General features: G+C 50.2%; 1 protein-coding gene across 2 annotated transcripts; it reads left to right on the top strand.

The window, feature by feature from the left end:
- The first annotated feature begins 5,435 nt into the window (after nucleotides 1-5,435).
- On the top strand, nucleotides 5,436-15,815 carry HAUS5 (HAUS augmin like complex subunit 5). Of its 2 annotated transcripts, XM_060084840.1 has the most exons (20): nucleotides 5,485-5,573; nucleotides 6,096-6,228; nucleotides 6,332-6,394; nucleotides 6,487-6,519; nucleotides 6,651-6,675; nucleotides 7,274-7,379; nucleotides 7,459-7,618; nucleotides 8,361-8,430; nucleotides 8,522-8,604; nucleotides 9,097-9,154; nucleotides 9,304-9,428; nucleotides 9,615-9,696; nucleotides 9,823-9,953; nucleotides 10,183-10,345; nucleotides 10,563-10,643; nucleotides 10,745-10,890; nucleotides 11,151-11,262; nucleotides 11,340-11,472; nucleotides 12,731-12,863; nucleotides 13,023-15,815. In XM_060084840.1, the coding sequence occupies exons 2-20, from the start codon at nucleotides 6,206-6,208 to the stop codon at nucleotides 13,138-13,140; spliced, it is 1,845 nt and encodes a 614-aa protein (XP_059940823.1). In that variant the 5' UTR covers nucleotides 5,485-5,573; nucleotides 6,096-6,205; the 3' UTR covers nucleotides 13,141-15,815. The 2 variants fall into 2 exon arrangements, with proteins under 2 accessions (XP_059940822.1, XP_059940823.1); XM_060084839.1 differs by lacking the exon at nucleotides 6,096-6,228 and having other exon boundaries at nucleotides 5,436-5,573.
- Nucleotides 15,816-16,860: the final 1,045 nt, after the last annotated feature.

Here is a 16,860-nt window from a genome sequence, read left to right as displayed (position 1 = left end):
GTAAAAAAAAATGTATTCTAAAAACTGTAAGACACTGAGGAAAGAAATTGAAGATGACACAAATAAAAGGAAAGATATACCATGCTCATGGATCGGAAGAATTAACATCATTAAAATGTCCTTACTACCCAAAGCAATCTACATGTTCAATGCAATCTCTATCAAATGTCAATGGCATTTTTCACAGAACTAGAACAAATAATCCTAAAATTTGTATAAAACCACCAAAGACCCCAAATAGCCAATCTTGAGAAAGAAGAACAAAGCTGAAGGTATCATGCTCCTAGACTTGAAACTATACTACAAAGCTATTAATCAAAACAGTATATGGGCTTCCCTGGTGGCGCAGTGGTTGAGAGTCCGCCTGCCGATGCAGGGGACATGGGTTCGTGCCCCGGTCCGGGAGGATCCCACATGCCACGGAGCAGCTGGGCCCGTGAGCCATGGCCGCTGAGCCTGAGCGTCCGGAGCCTGTGCTCCACAACGGGAGAGGCCACAACAGTGAGAGGCCCACGTACTGCAAAAAAAAAAACAAAACAAAACAAAAAAAAACAGTACGGTGCTGGCAGAAAAACAGACACATATCAATGGAACAAAACAGAGAGCACAGAAATAAACACACCCTCATATGGTCAATTAATCTACAACAAAGGAGGCAAGAAAATACAATGGCGAAAACACAGTCTCTTTGATAAATGATGGAAAAATTGTACAGCTACATGCAAAGGAATGAAAATGACCACTTCCTTATACCACATATAAAAATAAACTCAAAATGGATTAAAGACTTAAATGTAAGACCTGAAATCATAAAACACCTAGAAGAAAACATAGACAGTACACTCTTGACATCAGTCAGCAATATTTTTTTTGATGTCTCCTCAGGCAAGGGAAACAAAAGCAAAAATAAACAAATGGGACTACATCAAACTAAAAAGCTTTGCACAACAAAGGAATCCACCAAAAAAACAAAAAAGCAAACTACTGAATGAAAGAAGATATTTGCAAAACAATATAACCAACATGGGGTTGATATCCAAAATATACAAAGAACTCATACAATTCAATATCAAAAAAGCAAACAACCCAATTTAAAAAGGGTGTCAGGGACTCCCCTGGTGGCACAGTGGTTAAGAATCCGCCTGCCAATGCAGGGGACATGGGTTCAAGCCCTGGTCTGGGAAGATGCCACATGCTGCAAGGCAACGAAGCCTGCGAGCCACAACTACTGAGCCTGCGTGCCACAACTATTGAAGCCCGTGCACCTACAGCCCATGCTCCACAACAAGAGAAGCCGCCACAATGAGAAGCACGCGTACTGCAACAAAGAGTAGCCCCTGCTCACCACAACTAGAGATAGCCCATGCACAGCAACGAAGACCCAACACAGCCAAAAATAACTTTTAAAAAAATGAATTCCTACCATTTGCAGCAACGTGCATTAACCTGCAGGGTATTGTGCTAAGTGAAATAAATCAGACAGAGAAAAACAAACACTATGATTTCACCTTTATGTGGAATTTTAAAAAACAAAACAAATGAACAAACAAAACAGAACAAAAACAGATTCTTAGATACAGAGAACAAAATGGTGGTCCCCAGTGAGACCTGGTGGGGGAACAGATGAAATAAGTGAAAGGGATTAAGAGATACAAACTTCCTGCTATAAAATAAATAAGTCATGGGGGTGTAATGTACAGCCTATGGAATCTAGCCAATAATATCATAACAACTTTGTATGGTGAAAGATAGTAACCGGACTTATTGTGATGATCATTTCATAATGTGTAAAAATATCAGATCATTATATTGTATACCTGAAACTAACATAATAGTGTATGTTAATTATAATTCAATTTGTTTTTTTCTTGCCGCGCTGTGCAGCTTGTGGGATTTTAGTTCCCCAACCAGGGATTGAACCCAGGCCCTTGGCAGTGAGAGCATGGAGTCCTAACCACGGGACAGCCAGGGAATTCCCTATAATTCAAATTTTAAATAAATAAATAAATAAGGGGGGAAGATCTAAAGGATGAGGAGGAGGTAGCCTTTGAAGATAAGAAAGAAGGGTCATTGAGTTGGGGGTGCACAACAGGAATAAAAGCTCAGATGTGAGAGGGAGGGAGTCATGACAGGTACTGTCCCAATGAGAACACTGCTTTCCTCTCTGGAAAGGTCTTAACCTAGGGATAAGTTCCCTCCATTCAGCCCGATCATTACCTCCACCAGCCCCCTGCAGTGCTTCAGTCCTATCATCCGCTGCCCTGGTTCCACGCCCTGGCCTCAGTATCCTCCTTGTATCAGGGTTCAATCAGAGAGGCTGAACCACTAGGGGAGATATATCAGATAGATAGATAGATAGATAGATAAACAGGGATTTGATTTTATACAGTTGGTGGAGTCATTAAGCAGTCCTTAATATTGTTGCCTTAGTGTCAGACGCTGGCACTCGAAGTGCACAGGGCAGGCTGTTGTTAGGAAGGGAAGACAGATGTAAAATGGGGGGAAGCTAGGACAAGCTGGAACAAGCTTGCCTCTGACCTTGTTGGTATGAGCAGCCACAGAAGAAGTTGGAGCTCAACACACATATGGCCCAGGAGTTGGAGAAGCTGAAGGAAGAGCCAGGAGAAGGTGAAACAATTGCTGGCCTGGCTGCTGCCCTGTGCAAACATGATGAGCCAGCAGCCAGCCAGTGACAACCTGTGTGATCTACAAGATGGCAGCTGCTTCACTTCTCCCCTCCAAAGCTTACCCGAGAATCTCTTCCGTCCCATCATAATTGGACACAGAAGGTGATTCTAGGAAATAGTACATTCAACCTAGTCAAGTGGACACATTACAAAGCCACCACACAGAGACTGGAGGAGAGTGGGGAGAAGATGGTTAGTGGTTGCTGGGGAGATGGTCACATGACCAGCTCTGCTCTCCCTTAGGTATCTTGAGAGGATGTGCCTAATAATCTCTATTGGCTTTTTTTAGAGTTGGAGGGGAAACTGCTGGCAATTATTTCTTATTTGGCTTTAATTTTTTATCCAAAACAGATAAAGAATCCTTTTATATTTATATATAATTATATAGCTTGAGTCAAGGTGCATCTGATTAAGTGCCATTAGTTTATGGTTATAGATATTCATTAAACAATATTCCAGCTTTCGGCCAATTCTTTTGTTTAATAGACTTAATTTTTTTGTGAGCGGTCTTATGCTTAGAGAAAAACCACACAAAAAATAAAGTTCCCATCTACGTCCCCTCCCTCCACACACATTTTCCCCTATTATTACCATCTTGCAGGAGGATGGTACCTTTGTTACTGTTGATGGTCAAGAGTGAAACATTATTCCTAACCAGAATCCATACCTTACGTTAGGGCTCACTCTGTGTTGTACAGTTCTATGGCTTTTTACAATTCATAATATGACATATCCATCATTACAGTATCATACAAAATAGTTTTACCCTCCTAAAAAATCACCCTTTGTGCTTCACCTTTTCATCCTTACCCCCCACCCACTGGCCATTACCATCTTTTTACTTATCTCTATAGTTTTGCCTTTTCCACAATGCCACATAGTTGCAATCATATAGCATACGGCCTTTTCAGATTGTCTTCCAAAGCAGCTTTATCATTTTGCATTCCCACCAGCAATGAATGAGAGTTCCTATTGCTCCACATCCTCAGCAGCCTTTGGTGTTGTCATTGTCTTGGATTTTAGACATTCTAATAGGTATGTAGAGGTATCCCATTATTGTTTTAATGTGCAGCTCACTGATGACCTATAATGTTGAACAACTTTTCATATGCTTATTTGCATTTATCTGTATATCATCTTTGGTGAGACATCGGTTCATAATTTTTGTCCATTTTTAAATTGGATTATTTATTTTCTTATGGTTGAGTTTTAAGAGTTCTTTGCACATTTTGGATACTCATCAATAATCAGATATGTGTTTTGCAAATATTTTCTCCCAGTCTGTGACTTGTCTTTTCATTCCTTTAACAGCCAATACTGTCTAACGTCCTTTGAAAGGCTCAGAGGCCCTTGGCAAACATGCTAATTGATTTTCTTTTTTTTTTTTTAACAGCAAAACAACCCACAAGGGTTGGAAGGGTGGAGATGTTTGAAAGAAATGGAAACTTGAGAAATCAGGATGGTGGAGCAGCAGCTGCAAGTCTTTCTTCCAGGAAGCCCATCTGGATTACATCAGCCCCTGGCACCCTCTTCTGCATCTCAGCCCTTATGAAGAATTTGAAGCTGAACTCAGCTTCTCTTCGAAATCTGCTATTTAGTGGTGACCTCATGGTCCCCTTGTCCCTGGACTAGAGACTCGGCTGACCCTTGGATGTCCCCTTGACTCCTTACACCCACAGAGTGTCACATTGTTATCAGCATCTCCCCCAAAGCTGCCCCTTCTCTCACCTCCCCATTTCAAGGTCTGTTCCACCTAATCCCCAGCCTAGAGCCCTGGATCTCAACCCTCAACAGCCAGTCAACCTCACATGACCCACCCACTCGGTCTCCTCTCTTCTCCACAGCCCTACAGTGGTCCAGCACTGTGCTAACCCCCCTCCTCCCTTCATCCTGCTCCATCCTCCTCCCAGGGTTCCCAGCTTTAGTCTCACCCCCACCACCTTTCCTGCCATTTGTTTCTTCAACAACTATTTAGAGCGTCAGGCTCTGTACTGGACACTGAGGACAGTGATGAACGAGGCAATCGTATTGAATGAAAAGTCCCTGAATGTTGCCATTTCTCACGGCCATGTCTGAGACTGAGTGGACTCTCCAGGACTCCAGCCCTAGTATCCAGTGCTTTCTGGGGCACTCTATAGACCTCTCACATTCCTTGTGTCCCAAATTGACCCACCCCTGCTGCTTATGTTCTACCATCCCTACCTGGTGATGCATCTGTGTCCCTCAGTGAACTGGTAGCTGGGGCTCCAGTAGCTGAGACTGAGGCTGTCTCAGCCACCGGGGTGTCCCCAGCACAGGGTCAGCTCACGAATGTTACAGAATGGTAAGGACGAACGAATACCTAGAAGAAAGCATGCCAGAGAGATATTAGGGTCATGCCATCTGCCCTCTATCCCTCAGTCAGATCTGACACCCTGTTTCTGAAATCAAAAAGCAGTAAATCTGGCATCTCCTCGCCTGACTCTCATCCTCCTGGGATGAAAGTCCCATTTTGTCAAGAAAATGAAGGGAGGCATTGGGGACCTTTTGTCTCTTAGGCAACAGATGGTAGTAGGAAGGAGGACGCAGAAGGCTAGCGGTCCCCACCGTTTCTCCGCGCCCCTTTCATCTCCACTCAGAGGGACCGGACCCTCAAGCATGACAGACGCAGGTCGGCTCTGAGACCTTGCAGAGCCGGAAAACCCCAGCCTGTCTGGCGATCGATGGCGTCACTTCCGGCGCACTCGTGATGTCAGAGGCGGAAGCCGCACTTGAAGAAGGGGCGGGAGGCGGCGGCTGAGGCGCTGTCATGGAGTTAGCGCAGCAAGCGCGGGAACTAGGCTGCTGGGCGGCGGAAGAGATGGAGGCGCCCGTGGCTGCCCGGGCTCCGGAGTCGACGCTGCGCAGGTGAGGGCCGCTCTAGGAGTGACGACTCCCCACCCTGGAGACAGAGTCCCGGGGAGTGAGAACCACATCTTCATCTAAGACGCGCCGCCCTCCCCATCCCCCTCTGCCCGAGTGAGAATAACCCTTGAGGGCGCCCCCGCCCCCCGAGTAGTAAATCCAGGCAGAGGATCCTGAACTGTGTGAGGACGTCCTGGCGGTGACTCCAACACTCCCGCGCCCATCCTGTGAGGCCGCCCAGAGTGAGGTCCCTTGCACCAGTGGGGATCCTTCATGAGTTAGTAATGAGGGCCCCCTCCCGGTGGGGATATTGGATCTCCAGAGTAAGGCTGTCCCTGCAGCACTTCACCACCCACCACACACCCCAGCCCAGCCAGTGAGGACCCTCTGGAGTCAGCAAAGACCACCCCATTGAAGACTGAATGTATAGGAGTGATGACCCACAGCTGATAATGAGAGAGCCCTTCCAGGCAGTATAGCCCTCACCCCCACCTCTGGAAGTGACTGGAGATAACCCTCTCCCAGGAGAAAGGGAGCACTCCACCATGGAATGAGAATACCCCTACACCCAGTGAGAAGCCCACCCTCTCAGTGACTGAGAACTCCCCAGGAGGAAATACCTGACCCCCAAAAGTATGGACCCTCCCTCCCCCAAGAGGTGAGAATTCCCTAGTAAAGACCTTACCCCCCACCACCCAGCGAATGAAGATCCTCCACCCTGTGTGACGTCCCAGGCATCCCCTTACATACTGTTCCCACAGGCTGTGTCTGGGCCAGGGGGCCGATATCTGGGCCTACATCTTGCGGCATGTGCACAGCCAGAGGTGAGCCTGGCTGCATGAGGGAAGCTGTGGCAGGGGAGGGGACCTAGGCGAGTCCCACAGTAACTCCCCTTCCTCCTGCCTCTCCACTATAGGAATGTCAAGAAGATCCGGGGAAACCTGCTCTGGTAACTGGTCCTCAAAGCTGTCCCCTCCTGTCTTCCCCAGCCCCCTCCAGCCATGTCCCCGCCCACAGCCTCAACCTCCCATCTCCCCCGGAAGTCCCTGTCATCCTCTAACTCTGGCCTCACTTCCTCAGGTATGGCCACCAGGACAGTCCAGAGGTGAGAAGCATGTGCTGCAAGATTTTCTTTCATCCAAAAAGAGGACTTGTAGACCTTCTGCTCTAGCCCCAGCCTTATGCTGGGTGATGCTAGGGTCACTGTGTCACAAAACAGCCCTGATCCCTGCACTCACAGGGCTTACAGTCTAGGGGGAGAAGGTATGAGCTGTGGTTGGGGGGACATGGATATGGGGCTTCAAAGCTGGTGAGATTGGTGGGAGAAGAGACTGGTTTGGGAGAGATACTGAGGCCAGTATGGGACCCAATGTGTGCATGGTGCCCAGGTGACATCTGGGGCGGGAGAGGCTTCCAGGAGACCTCAGGACTCCCAGGTGTGGGGCTCAGTGGGGAGATGAGGACTGGGACAGAGACAAGAAACAGGGTGGGAGGATAGATGAGGCAATCCCAGGAGGAAGGAGGGGGACAGGATAGTACCATAGTGTTCTTCTGGTCCTAGAGGTTCAGGCACCGAAACTGCCTAGGGAAAACCCTCTGCCACCTAACTGGGCAGGTAAGAGACTGCTGCTCCACACAGGGCAGTCAGGCCAGGCCGAGCCCCAGCCAGGCCATGCATCTGACCCTGTACCTGATTCCACCAGGCCCGTCGGAAGTTGAAGCTGGAAGCCGCTGTTGCCCACCTGCGGGCAGAGATCCTGGAGTTAGACCAGAGCCTGGAGCTGATGGAGCGAGAGGCTGAGGCTCAGGGTGACCCATGGGGCTGGACAGATGGGCAGCAGAACGGGGTTAAGGAAAGTACTGATGGCCGCCCCTGTTCCTCTCACAGACATGGCCATGGAGCAGGCCTTACAGAGCATGCAAGACACCCAGCGTCGTGCTCTCCTCTTCCGGGCCCAAGCTGGGGCCATGCAAAGACAGCAGCGTGGGCTCCAAGGTCCCATGCAGCAGCTGCAGAATCAACTCAAGCATTTGCAGGACATAGAGAGGTAAGCCTCAGGTGTCCAGGGAGAAGCCCTCACCAGGCTGGGTAGACACATTCTTAAAGACTTCAGTTTCTAAGTTCTATAGAATGGGGATAATAATAATACCTACTCTATAGGGTAGGTATGATAATTAAGTGAGTCAAATCACGCGGAGTGCTTAGAAGAGTTCTAATACCCATTATTGTTTTTCTTTTTTTTTTTTTTTTTGTTTGTTTGTTTGTTTGTTTGTTTTTTTTGCTGTACGCGGGCCTCTCACTGCTGTGGCCTCTCCCGCCGCGGAGCACAGGCTCCGGACACACAGGCTCCGCGGCCATGGCTCGCGGGCCCAGCCGCTCCACGGCACGTGGGATCCTCCGGGATCGGGGCACGAACCCTAGTCCCCTGCATCGGCAGGCGGACTCCCAACCACTGCGCCACCAGGGAAGCCCCCATTATTGTTTTTCTGAGTGTAATGGGGACACATCACATTGTTTTCAAGGGTTTTGAGCAAAACAGTGACATGATCTGTCTGAGGTTTTAATAGGATCATTGACAACTGGGTAGAGAGCAGACTGCAGTGGGCAGGAGCAGGGAGACCGAGGAGGAAGTTACTGCAGTCATCTAGCCAGGAGATGACAGTGGTCTAATTTGGGGTTGGCCTCTGAGATCCAGGCCAGCTGTGCTGGCACAAGAGGGGACGCAGACATCTGTGCTGCCAGCTCCCTCCTCCCAGGAACCTCAGCCCCAACTGCACTCCTCTCTCCAGGAAGGCCAAAGTGGATATAAACTTTGGACCCTTGACATCAGCAGCCCTGAGCCTGGAGCCTGTGGTCCTGGTAAGAGTCCTGGGCCATGGGGGAAATGGTGGGGAGCCTGGGGTTCGGTGGACCTCTGGGCCCTCCTCATGCTACACTCTCTTCTTCACAGGGCGATGTCCGAACAGCCTGCAGCCTCCGGACCCAGTTCCTGCAGAAGCTCCTTATGCCTCGGGCCAAGGGAGGCAGCGTTCCGTGAGTATCCCTCAACCCCCGAGACCATGCAAAGAACCTGGGCTTTGCGGGTAGTCACTTGTTACAGACATGGGGCCTCCGGGCTGTGTTAGCCCAGGCCCTGCCCTGACAGGCTGGGAAAAGAGGGAAACAGACCATCATAGACAGTGACAACCCAGGTAGTTAGGGCTGTCAGAGGGTGGGGAGGCCTGAGAGGCGCAGGGAACCCAAATGAAATGCCTTACCCAGCTAAGGAGACAGGACGGGTTCTCTGGTGGGGAGGGTAAACGTTTGAGAGGGTGTTCCAGGTAAACAGCACACGTGAAGGGGCCCAAGACCAGCGAGTTGATATTAAGTGGGGAACTCAAGTCTGACAGGCGTAGAGAAAGAACATGGTTTCCAATCCTTAAAGTGGGGATAATGACAACCCCTACCTTATAGGGTGGTGGTGATCGTTAGAGGGTGAACTGATGTGTTCTGTAACATTCTCTGTCCCCTTCCCCAACTCCACAGGACCCCTCGAGATGATCTCTTTGGAACTTCCTACCAGCAGTGGCTTAGCTCAGTGGAGGTGAGGGGGCTCTCAAAAAGGCCACACCCTCTGCCCCATGTAAACCTCAGGGTGCCAGGACCTAACTCTTGATCCCTTCCCCTTCTCCATGGAGTCCCAGCTCGTAGCCCTCCTCCATCCTGCCCTGACTTCACTCCTCTCCTCACCAGACACTGCTGACAAACCACCCTCCGGGCCACATCCTGGCTGCCTTGGAACATCTGGCTGCAGAGCGGGAGGCAGAGATCCAGTCCCTGTGCACTGTGCATGAGCTCCAAGATACAGAGATAGCCAGGTGTGGTGTGGATGCTCCCACAGTCAGAGCAGGGCAGTGGGCTGGGTAAATTGGGACAGGTCAGGACCAGGCAGGGTGACCTGCTGATGGGGGTGGAACTGAAATCCAGTAACCAATCTGGCAGGTGGGCTGACATTGGTTACCCCCAAGGACCCAGGCAAGGGGACAGGTCTCCTCTCTCTGCAGCTCGGACCCTATTCTCAGCTCCCAGGCCCCAGACCAGCCCGACTCCAGCCAGGCCCTGCCGTCCATGGTGCATCTCATCCAGGTGACCCCCAGGACTCCTTCCCAGGATCCTTCCCAGGACTCCATCCCCTTCCCAACCCACTCGATCCCTTCCCCCAGCCCCCAACCCCAGGGACCATGCCCATCCTGACTCTGCGCCTCGCTCCAGGAGGGCTGGCAGTCTGTGGCTGCGCTGGTCACCCAGCGGGGCCCTCTCCTGAAGGACCATCAAATCCTGACCCGGCACCTCCAGGGCCTGATGGAGGAGATGGAGAGATGTACCGTGGGATCCAGCGAGAGGTGAGGGGTCTCCATGGGCAGAGGCCTCTAGGCCATCTCTCTCCCAGAGGTTTCAGGTTATTGGACTTTTTCTGCACCTGTGGCTCCTGTTTCTACATCCCTGCTTGCTCTCCTCGTTTGTCTCCCTGTGCTATGGCTCCTTGTGCATCCTTGCAGATCTGATCTCCCTCCTCCACGGTGAGTCTTAGTCACCTTCCTTCTCCCTTGCTTTTTTCTACTCGTGCCCCAGGCAAGCATTGGTGCTGGGGCTCCGGAGCGCTGCCCTGTGGGCAGAACTCAAGGCCCTGCATGCCATGAGCAAGGAGCTGGAGGAGGCTGCTGGGCAGCGGCAGCTTCTGCTCCAGGAGCTCCAGGCCAAACAGCAGCGGATCTTGCACTGGCGCCAACTGGTGGTGAGAGGCGGGACTCTGGGAGAAGTGGCAGGGCCTGGTGGAGGGCCAGAGTGAGGCTGGGACCCTTAAGATCCAGAACTGGGCCTCCTAGTGAGGGGAGGGGGCCAGGGTGAGACTCGCAAGAGGAATCAGGACCTGTGCAAAGGGGTGAGCAGGGGCAGAGGCTGGAAGGTGACAAGGAAAAGGAGCCCATCTCCGTGACCTCTCTGTTGCCTAGGAGGAGACACAGGAACAGGTCCGCCTGCTCATCAAGGGCAACTCAGCCAGCAAGACGAGCCTGTGCCGGAGCCCTGGGGAGGTGAGATGGGAGTTGGGGCAAATTCTGGGTAGGGCTGGGTCTCCTAGGGAGGGGGCTAAGCGGCCTCACACTGCCCTTCCCATCCCTTTCCTTCCCCACAGGTGCTAGCTTTGGTTCAGCAAAAAGTGGTCCCCACATCTGAGATGGTGGCACCACAGAGCCAGGAGCTGCTTCGGTGTCTAGAGGAGGAAGCCCAGCATCTGCCCCATCTTATGCTTGGCACCCTGCTGCGGCACAGCCCTGGAGGGTGAGACTGGGCCATCACCATGTCCCCTGCCATGGATGACTGTCGCTCCTTGGACCCACTCCAAAAAAACAATTCCAGTCCTCCCAGTGTTCCCAGGCTGCCAGACCTCACCTTCAGGTCCTCAGCCCCATTCTGGAATCCTAGTCCTCAGACCCACCTCCAAGTTCCTGGGCCTCCTGAGTCCAGCTCCCAGCCCCCAGAGCCTCTGGAACCCAAGCCTCCCTCTCAGTGCCCCACCCAACCTGGATTTTCCCCCACAGGTTGCAGCCCCTCCCTACAGTCCTGCCATCCATCCACCAGCTGCATCCTGCATCCCCAAGAGGCTCCAGCCTCATCATGTTGAGCCACACACTGGGGCTGCCCGCAGGGAAGGTGAGTGCCTGTCCCTTAGGACCCGTCTTCCCACCCCTGCCCCCACCCCAGCTGACTGTCCTTCCCCCTTCCTCCAGGCTCCGGAGCTGCTCCTCCCGAAGGCTGCCTCTCTTCGCCAGGACCTTCTGTTCCTCCAGGACCAGCGAAGTCTCCGATGCTGGTATCTGCTCCACATGAAGACCAGCCTGCCGCCAGGACCATCCACCCAGGGTAGGCCTGCCCTGCTTCCTTATCCAGCATCCCAGCCCCTTCCCAGGACCATCAGCATCCAGAAGAAATCACAAATACCCACTGCTTATACAGTGTGCTGAGTGCTTTGAGCATGCTCACTAGTTTCATCTGCACAGCAGCCCAGGGGTTCTCTCCGTTTTACAGAGGCGAGAACTGAGAAGCAGAAGGCTTGGTAGCTGCCCAGACAGCCAAGCTGGGATTTGAATCCAGGCCATCTAACATGGGTCTGTGCTCCTAACCATTAGGCAGCACTGCTCATTGAATTGCCAAATACTCATCCATCACCAAACAATAGTATACTTGAGTAGTTAAAAACTGGGCTGTGTAGTTAAACTACCTGGATTCTCTTCTCAGCCCCACCTCTTCCTTGCTGCGTGATCTCCCTGTGCCTTAGTTTCCTCCTCAGTGGAATAAGCATAATCATAAGACCTTACAGAGATGCTGGAAAGATTCAGTCAGGTGACCCAAACAGGGTATTGAGCCCTGCCTGGCTGCAGTAAGCACTCTGCCTCTGGTGTGATTCTAGTCACTGTTATCTGCACATGCACAGTGTCTTCCAGTCCTTACCATGAGGGAAGGGAGTATAAGACCCCAGTTTACAGAGAGGAAGCCGAAACTCAGAAAGGTCATTTATTTCTGGATTCACTTAGCAAGCACTCGCTGGGTATGTGCCATGTGCTGGCCCTGAGAGCTCAATGGGGAAAGAGGTGAGAGCTGTCCAGGAGGAAAGATGGTGTCTCCAGTGGGCCCTGGGGGACAGGTGAGGTTTTGCTCAGGAGTAGTAAGCAGAGGCCATGTGATGCACCCCTCGAGTACTAGGCTGAGAGCCTGGGCTCTGTCTTGGGGCTCTGGGGAGCCTTGCAGGGTTCCAAGCAGGAGAGGGAAAGGATCAGGTTTAGGCTGTGAGATCACTCTGTCTGCCATGTGAAGGATGGACCAGTAAGAGGCTGAGGTTTGGGCCCAAGGAGGGAGGCTGGGGGACAAGTAGGGAAGCAGGGAGGACACTGAGGGTTGGGCCATGGAGACTTAGGGGCCATCAGGGGGAGGGAGGAAGGCATTCAGAATGACGCCTGAGGTATGGTGGGCTTGCACGTGGTAAGAGGACCTGGGAGGAGAGAGAGGATTAGGAGAGATGCTCAGGTGAAGACTAGATGATTGGAGACTTGGTGACCCATTGGCTGCAAGGCACCAGGGAGCCAGAGGATTCATTGCTGCCCCCCGGGTTTCTAACCTGCAGAGCTGCTGCAGATCTGGGCATCCCAGGAAAAGGAGCAGAAAGAGAACCTGGGGCGGGCTCTGAAGCGCCTGGAGAACCTGCTGAAACAAGCACTGAAGCGAATCCCCGAGCTGCAGGGAGTTGTGGGGGACTGGTGAGAGGGGGACACGATGAGGTGGGGGCTGACTGGCGGAACAGGCAGAACTTAGACCGGGCAGGGGGACGCTGATGACAAGCAGAGCGTGGTGCTGAGTGGAGGCCAGTGAAGGTCTGGAGGTCCAGGCCTTCCCTCTTATGCCATCCCCTTCTCCAGGTGGGAGCAGCCGGGACAAGCCGCCCTCTCCGGGGAGCTCTGCCAAGGCCTGTCCCTGCCCCAGTGGCAGCTGCGCTGGCTCCAGGCCCAAGGCGCCCTGCAGCAGCTGTGCAGATGAAGAGGTGGCTCAAAAAGAAGTCCAGAGCTTCTCATTTGTTCACCCCAACACTTCACTTCCCTTAATAAGACTTTTGGAAGAAAGCATTGCCTGGATGCATCAGCCCATTGTCTCTCCCCACACCTGCCGTCCCCCTTCACAGGTTGTTCTGTTTTTCCTCTCAGTTGCCTTGCCACTGTCCTATCATCCCGCTAAAGCCAAGAGAATGGGGTACTGTGGGCCCCACCCTACCTGAAACTCTCCTCGTCACTTTTACCCTCAACAAAAAGTAATCAAGCACCTGCTCTAAATACTGAGGATCCAGCACTGAAAAAAATGGACAGAAGTCCCAGCCTTCAGGGAGCTGTCATTCTAGGACAGGAGAACAGACCACTGACAAAATAAGTAAGCAAAATATTTAGTATGTGGAAGAACTGCTGTGGAGAAAAAGCGGTTGTAGTGGTGTGATTTTTAAATAGAGGGCTACACCGCAAAGGTGACACTCTGTAAAGGTAGAGAGAGAAGGAAGCACACGTGTATCTGAGGAAGGCTTGCGGAGGGGAAGACTACAGCACGTGCAAAGGCCCTGAGTTCAGATGTGTTGGTGTGAGGGCTGAGGAGGCAGTGCAGCTGCTGGAAGAGGGGAAGTTTTAAGAGATGACATTGCCTTCTAGTTTTATACAATTTCTTTTGTAAATGTAAATTTTAAATCTCTGAGCCATTTGGAATTTATCCAAATGGATTCAATTTTGTCTTATTTTAAATATATCTCACTAGCACTTATTAAAATTCTCATTCAGAGCAGTGATTGCCTCTGAAGGAGGGCTGGGTGGCAGGGATCAACCAAGGAGGAGACAGACTTTCTCGAGTTGGGAATATGTTGTACGTGGAAGGTGGTGGGGTTACACAGGTGTATAGATTTTTCAGAACTAATCTAGCCGTACTGATTAGATCGCTGCATTTCACTGTGAATATCTTCAGCTTATAAAGTAGAACTTTACATACCTAAACTTTATAAAGTAGTTTTAGGTGATTTGAGATGCCACCTTTTCATACACTAAATTTCCATGATTAATTTGGCTGCATCTGTGTTCTCTCCAAGTCCATTGTCTGTCTGACTCTTGTGTGCCATCCCCACAGTGTTTTAATTATAAAGGCTATGTAATGTCTTAGTACCTGAAATGGCTGATTGCCATCTTGCTCTTATTTTTCAATGTGTCCCTGTCTCTTGCTATGTTTTTCTCCCAAATGAAGTGAACTTTATATCCAATTTGCCTGATTCCAGAAGAAATACAAACATAGATGGGGGTTTTATTGGGGTTGCAGTTAGTTTACAAATTAGGGATACTGGACATCTTTGAGATTTTAAACCTGATTTTCCACCTCCCTTCCCATAACTCCTCTCTTGGCCTCCAGAGCACCCTCACTCTCCCAGTTCTCCTCCTATCCCTGGCTACTCTTTCCCAGTCTTTACACGTTTGCCTTCCTATGTGCCACCTTAGTGTCCCCCCTCCTCTTCATCTCAGCTCCGAGCCACCCCCCTACTGAACATGAGGGTCCTTACCCCCGTCCTTGCTCAGTATTTCTCCATAACACATCTTCTAACATACGCTGTTTTACTTTATCTTTTATTGTCCTCAAACAAAATATGAGCTCCATGAAGGTGAATTCCTCTATAAACTAGAAGTTGGACAAACTTTCCTAAATATGATTTGAAATCCAGATGCAATAAGGGGAAGTACTGACCAAAAAAAGAAACTTTTACATGGTTAAAAAAAACAAGCAAAGTAAGAAGAAATGACAAATTGGGGGGAAATGTTTGCAGTTTATAACATAAAAGGTTGTGTGTGTGTATGTGTGTGTGTGTAGTGTCAAAGTGGAAAAGAAAAATTCCAAGTCCATGGAAAAATGGGCAAAATATATGAATGGACAGTTCTCAGAAAATATGTTCAAACTCTGTAAGAGAAAAGCAAATTAAAACCCCACTTTGATACATTTCTCACCTACCAGACTTGGAAAAAGGAAACCTGTAATTTTGGCAGCTCCCTCTGTTGGTAAGGCTATGGGAAACAGCACTCTGATATATCAGTGGATGTGCAATATGGAATATCTGTGGGATGATCCCCAGCAAAACTCTATAAACATTTATTGGACTTCCCTGGTGGCGCAGTGGTTAAGAATCCACCTGCCAATATGGGGGACATGGGTTCGAGCCCTGGTGCAGGAAGATCCCACATGCCACAAAGCAACTAAGCCCGTGCACCACAACTACTGAGCCTGCTCTCTAGAGCCTGTGAGCCACAACTACTGAGCCCGCGCGCTTAGAGCCCGTTCTCCGCAACAAGAGAAGCCACCGCAGTGAGAAGCCGTGCACCGCAACGAAGAGTAGTCCCCGCTCGCCGCAACTAGAGAAAGCCCGCGCGCAGCAACGAAGACCCAACGCAGCCAAAATAAATAAAATTAATAAAACCCCAAAAATAATAAGTTTTTTTTAATTAAAAAAATGATATAAGCATTTACTCTTTGCCCAGACAATGCTACTTAAAGGAATCTATCCCAAAGACATACTGGGTGAAATAAAAGTTGTGGGACCTTGTACAAAACAACTAGATCATATTCTTCAGAAAGTCAGTGGGGGTACAGTGGGGATTGTTTTAGATTAAAAGAGACATGACAACCAAATGCAATGCAAAATCTTGATTGAATCATGGTGGCGTGTTTTAAGTTTTTTTTTTTTTTAATGATTTGCGTTTGAAAGTACATTTTGGGGGGGTTTTTTTTTGGTTTGGAGGGTTGTTTTCTGTGGGGTTTGGGTTTTTTTTTTTTTTAATATTTATTTGGCTGCACCAGGTCTTAGTTGTGGCATGTGGAATCTAGTTCCCTGAGCAGGGATTAAACCTGGGTCCCCCCGCATTGGGAGTGAGAGTCAGCCACTGGACCACCTGGGAAGTCCAGAAAGTACATTTAAAAAATTTTTTTAATTTATTTATTTTTGGGTGACTTGGGTCTTCATTGCTGCAGGCGGGCTTTCTCTAGTTGCGGCGAGCAGGAGCTATTTTTTTGCGGTGTGCGGGCCCCTCACCGCTGGGGCCCCTCCCGTTGCGGAGCACAGGCTCTGGACGCGCAGGCTCAGCGGCCATGGCTCACGGGCCCAGCCGCTCCACGGCATGTGGGATCCTCCCGGACCGGGGCACGAACCCGTGTCCCCCGCATCGGCAGGCGGACTCAACCACTGCGCCACCAGGGAAGCCCCCGCAGGGGCTATTCTTCATTGCAATGGCTTCTCGTTGCGGAGCACGGGCTCTAGGCGTGTGGGCTTCAGTAGTTGTGGCTTGGGGGCTCCAGAGTGCAGGCTCAGTAGTTGTGGCACACGGGCTTAGTTGCTCCGCGGCCTGTGGGATCTTCCCAAACCAGGGCTCAAACCCGTGTCCCCTGCATTGGCAGGCGGATTCTTAACGACTGCGCCACCAGGGAAGTCCCGTGAAAGTACATTTTTGAGTCAACTGGGGAAATTTGAATATGAGAAATGAGAGATTGGTATATTGTATAATACTGTATCTTTATAAAATTTCTTTGGTGTGATAATGGTATCGTGGTTAAGTGGGAGAATGTTCTTAGAGAATTGAAATATTAAGGATGTGTTGAAATTAAGGATGTGTGTTGAAATATTAAGGATGATGTCTGCAACCTACTTTCACATAGTCTTATTGTTTATAATAATACTGATTTTTTTATTTTAGT

This window comes from Mesoplodon densirostris, chromosome 19, assembly GCF_025265405.1.
Source record: "Mesoplodon densirostris isolate mMesDen1 chromosome 19, mMesDen1 primary haplotype, whole genome shotgun sequence".
Lineage (NCBI taxonomy): Eukaryota > Metazoa > Chordata > Mammalia > Artiodactyla > Ziphiidae > Mesoplodon > Mesoplodon densirostris.
The sequence above is the reverse complement of the archived record's forward strand: the minus strand, read 5'-3'. Positions and strand labels throughout refer to the sequence as shown.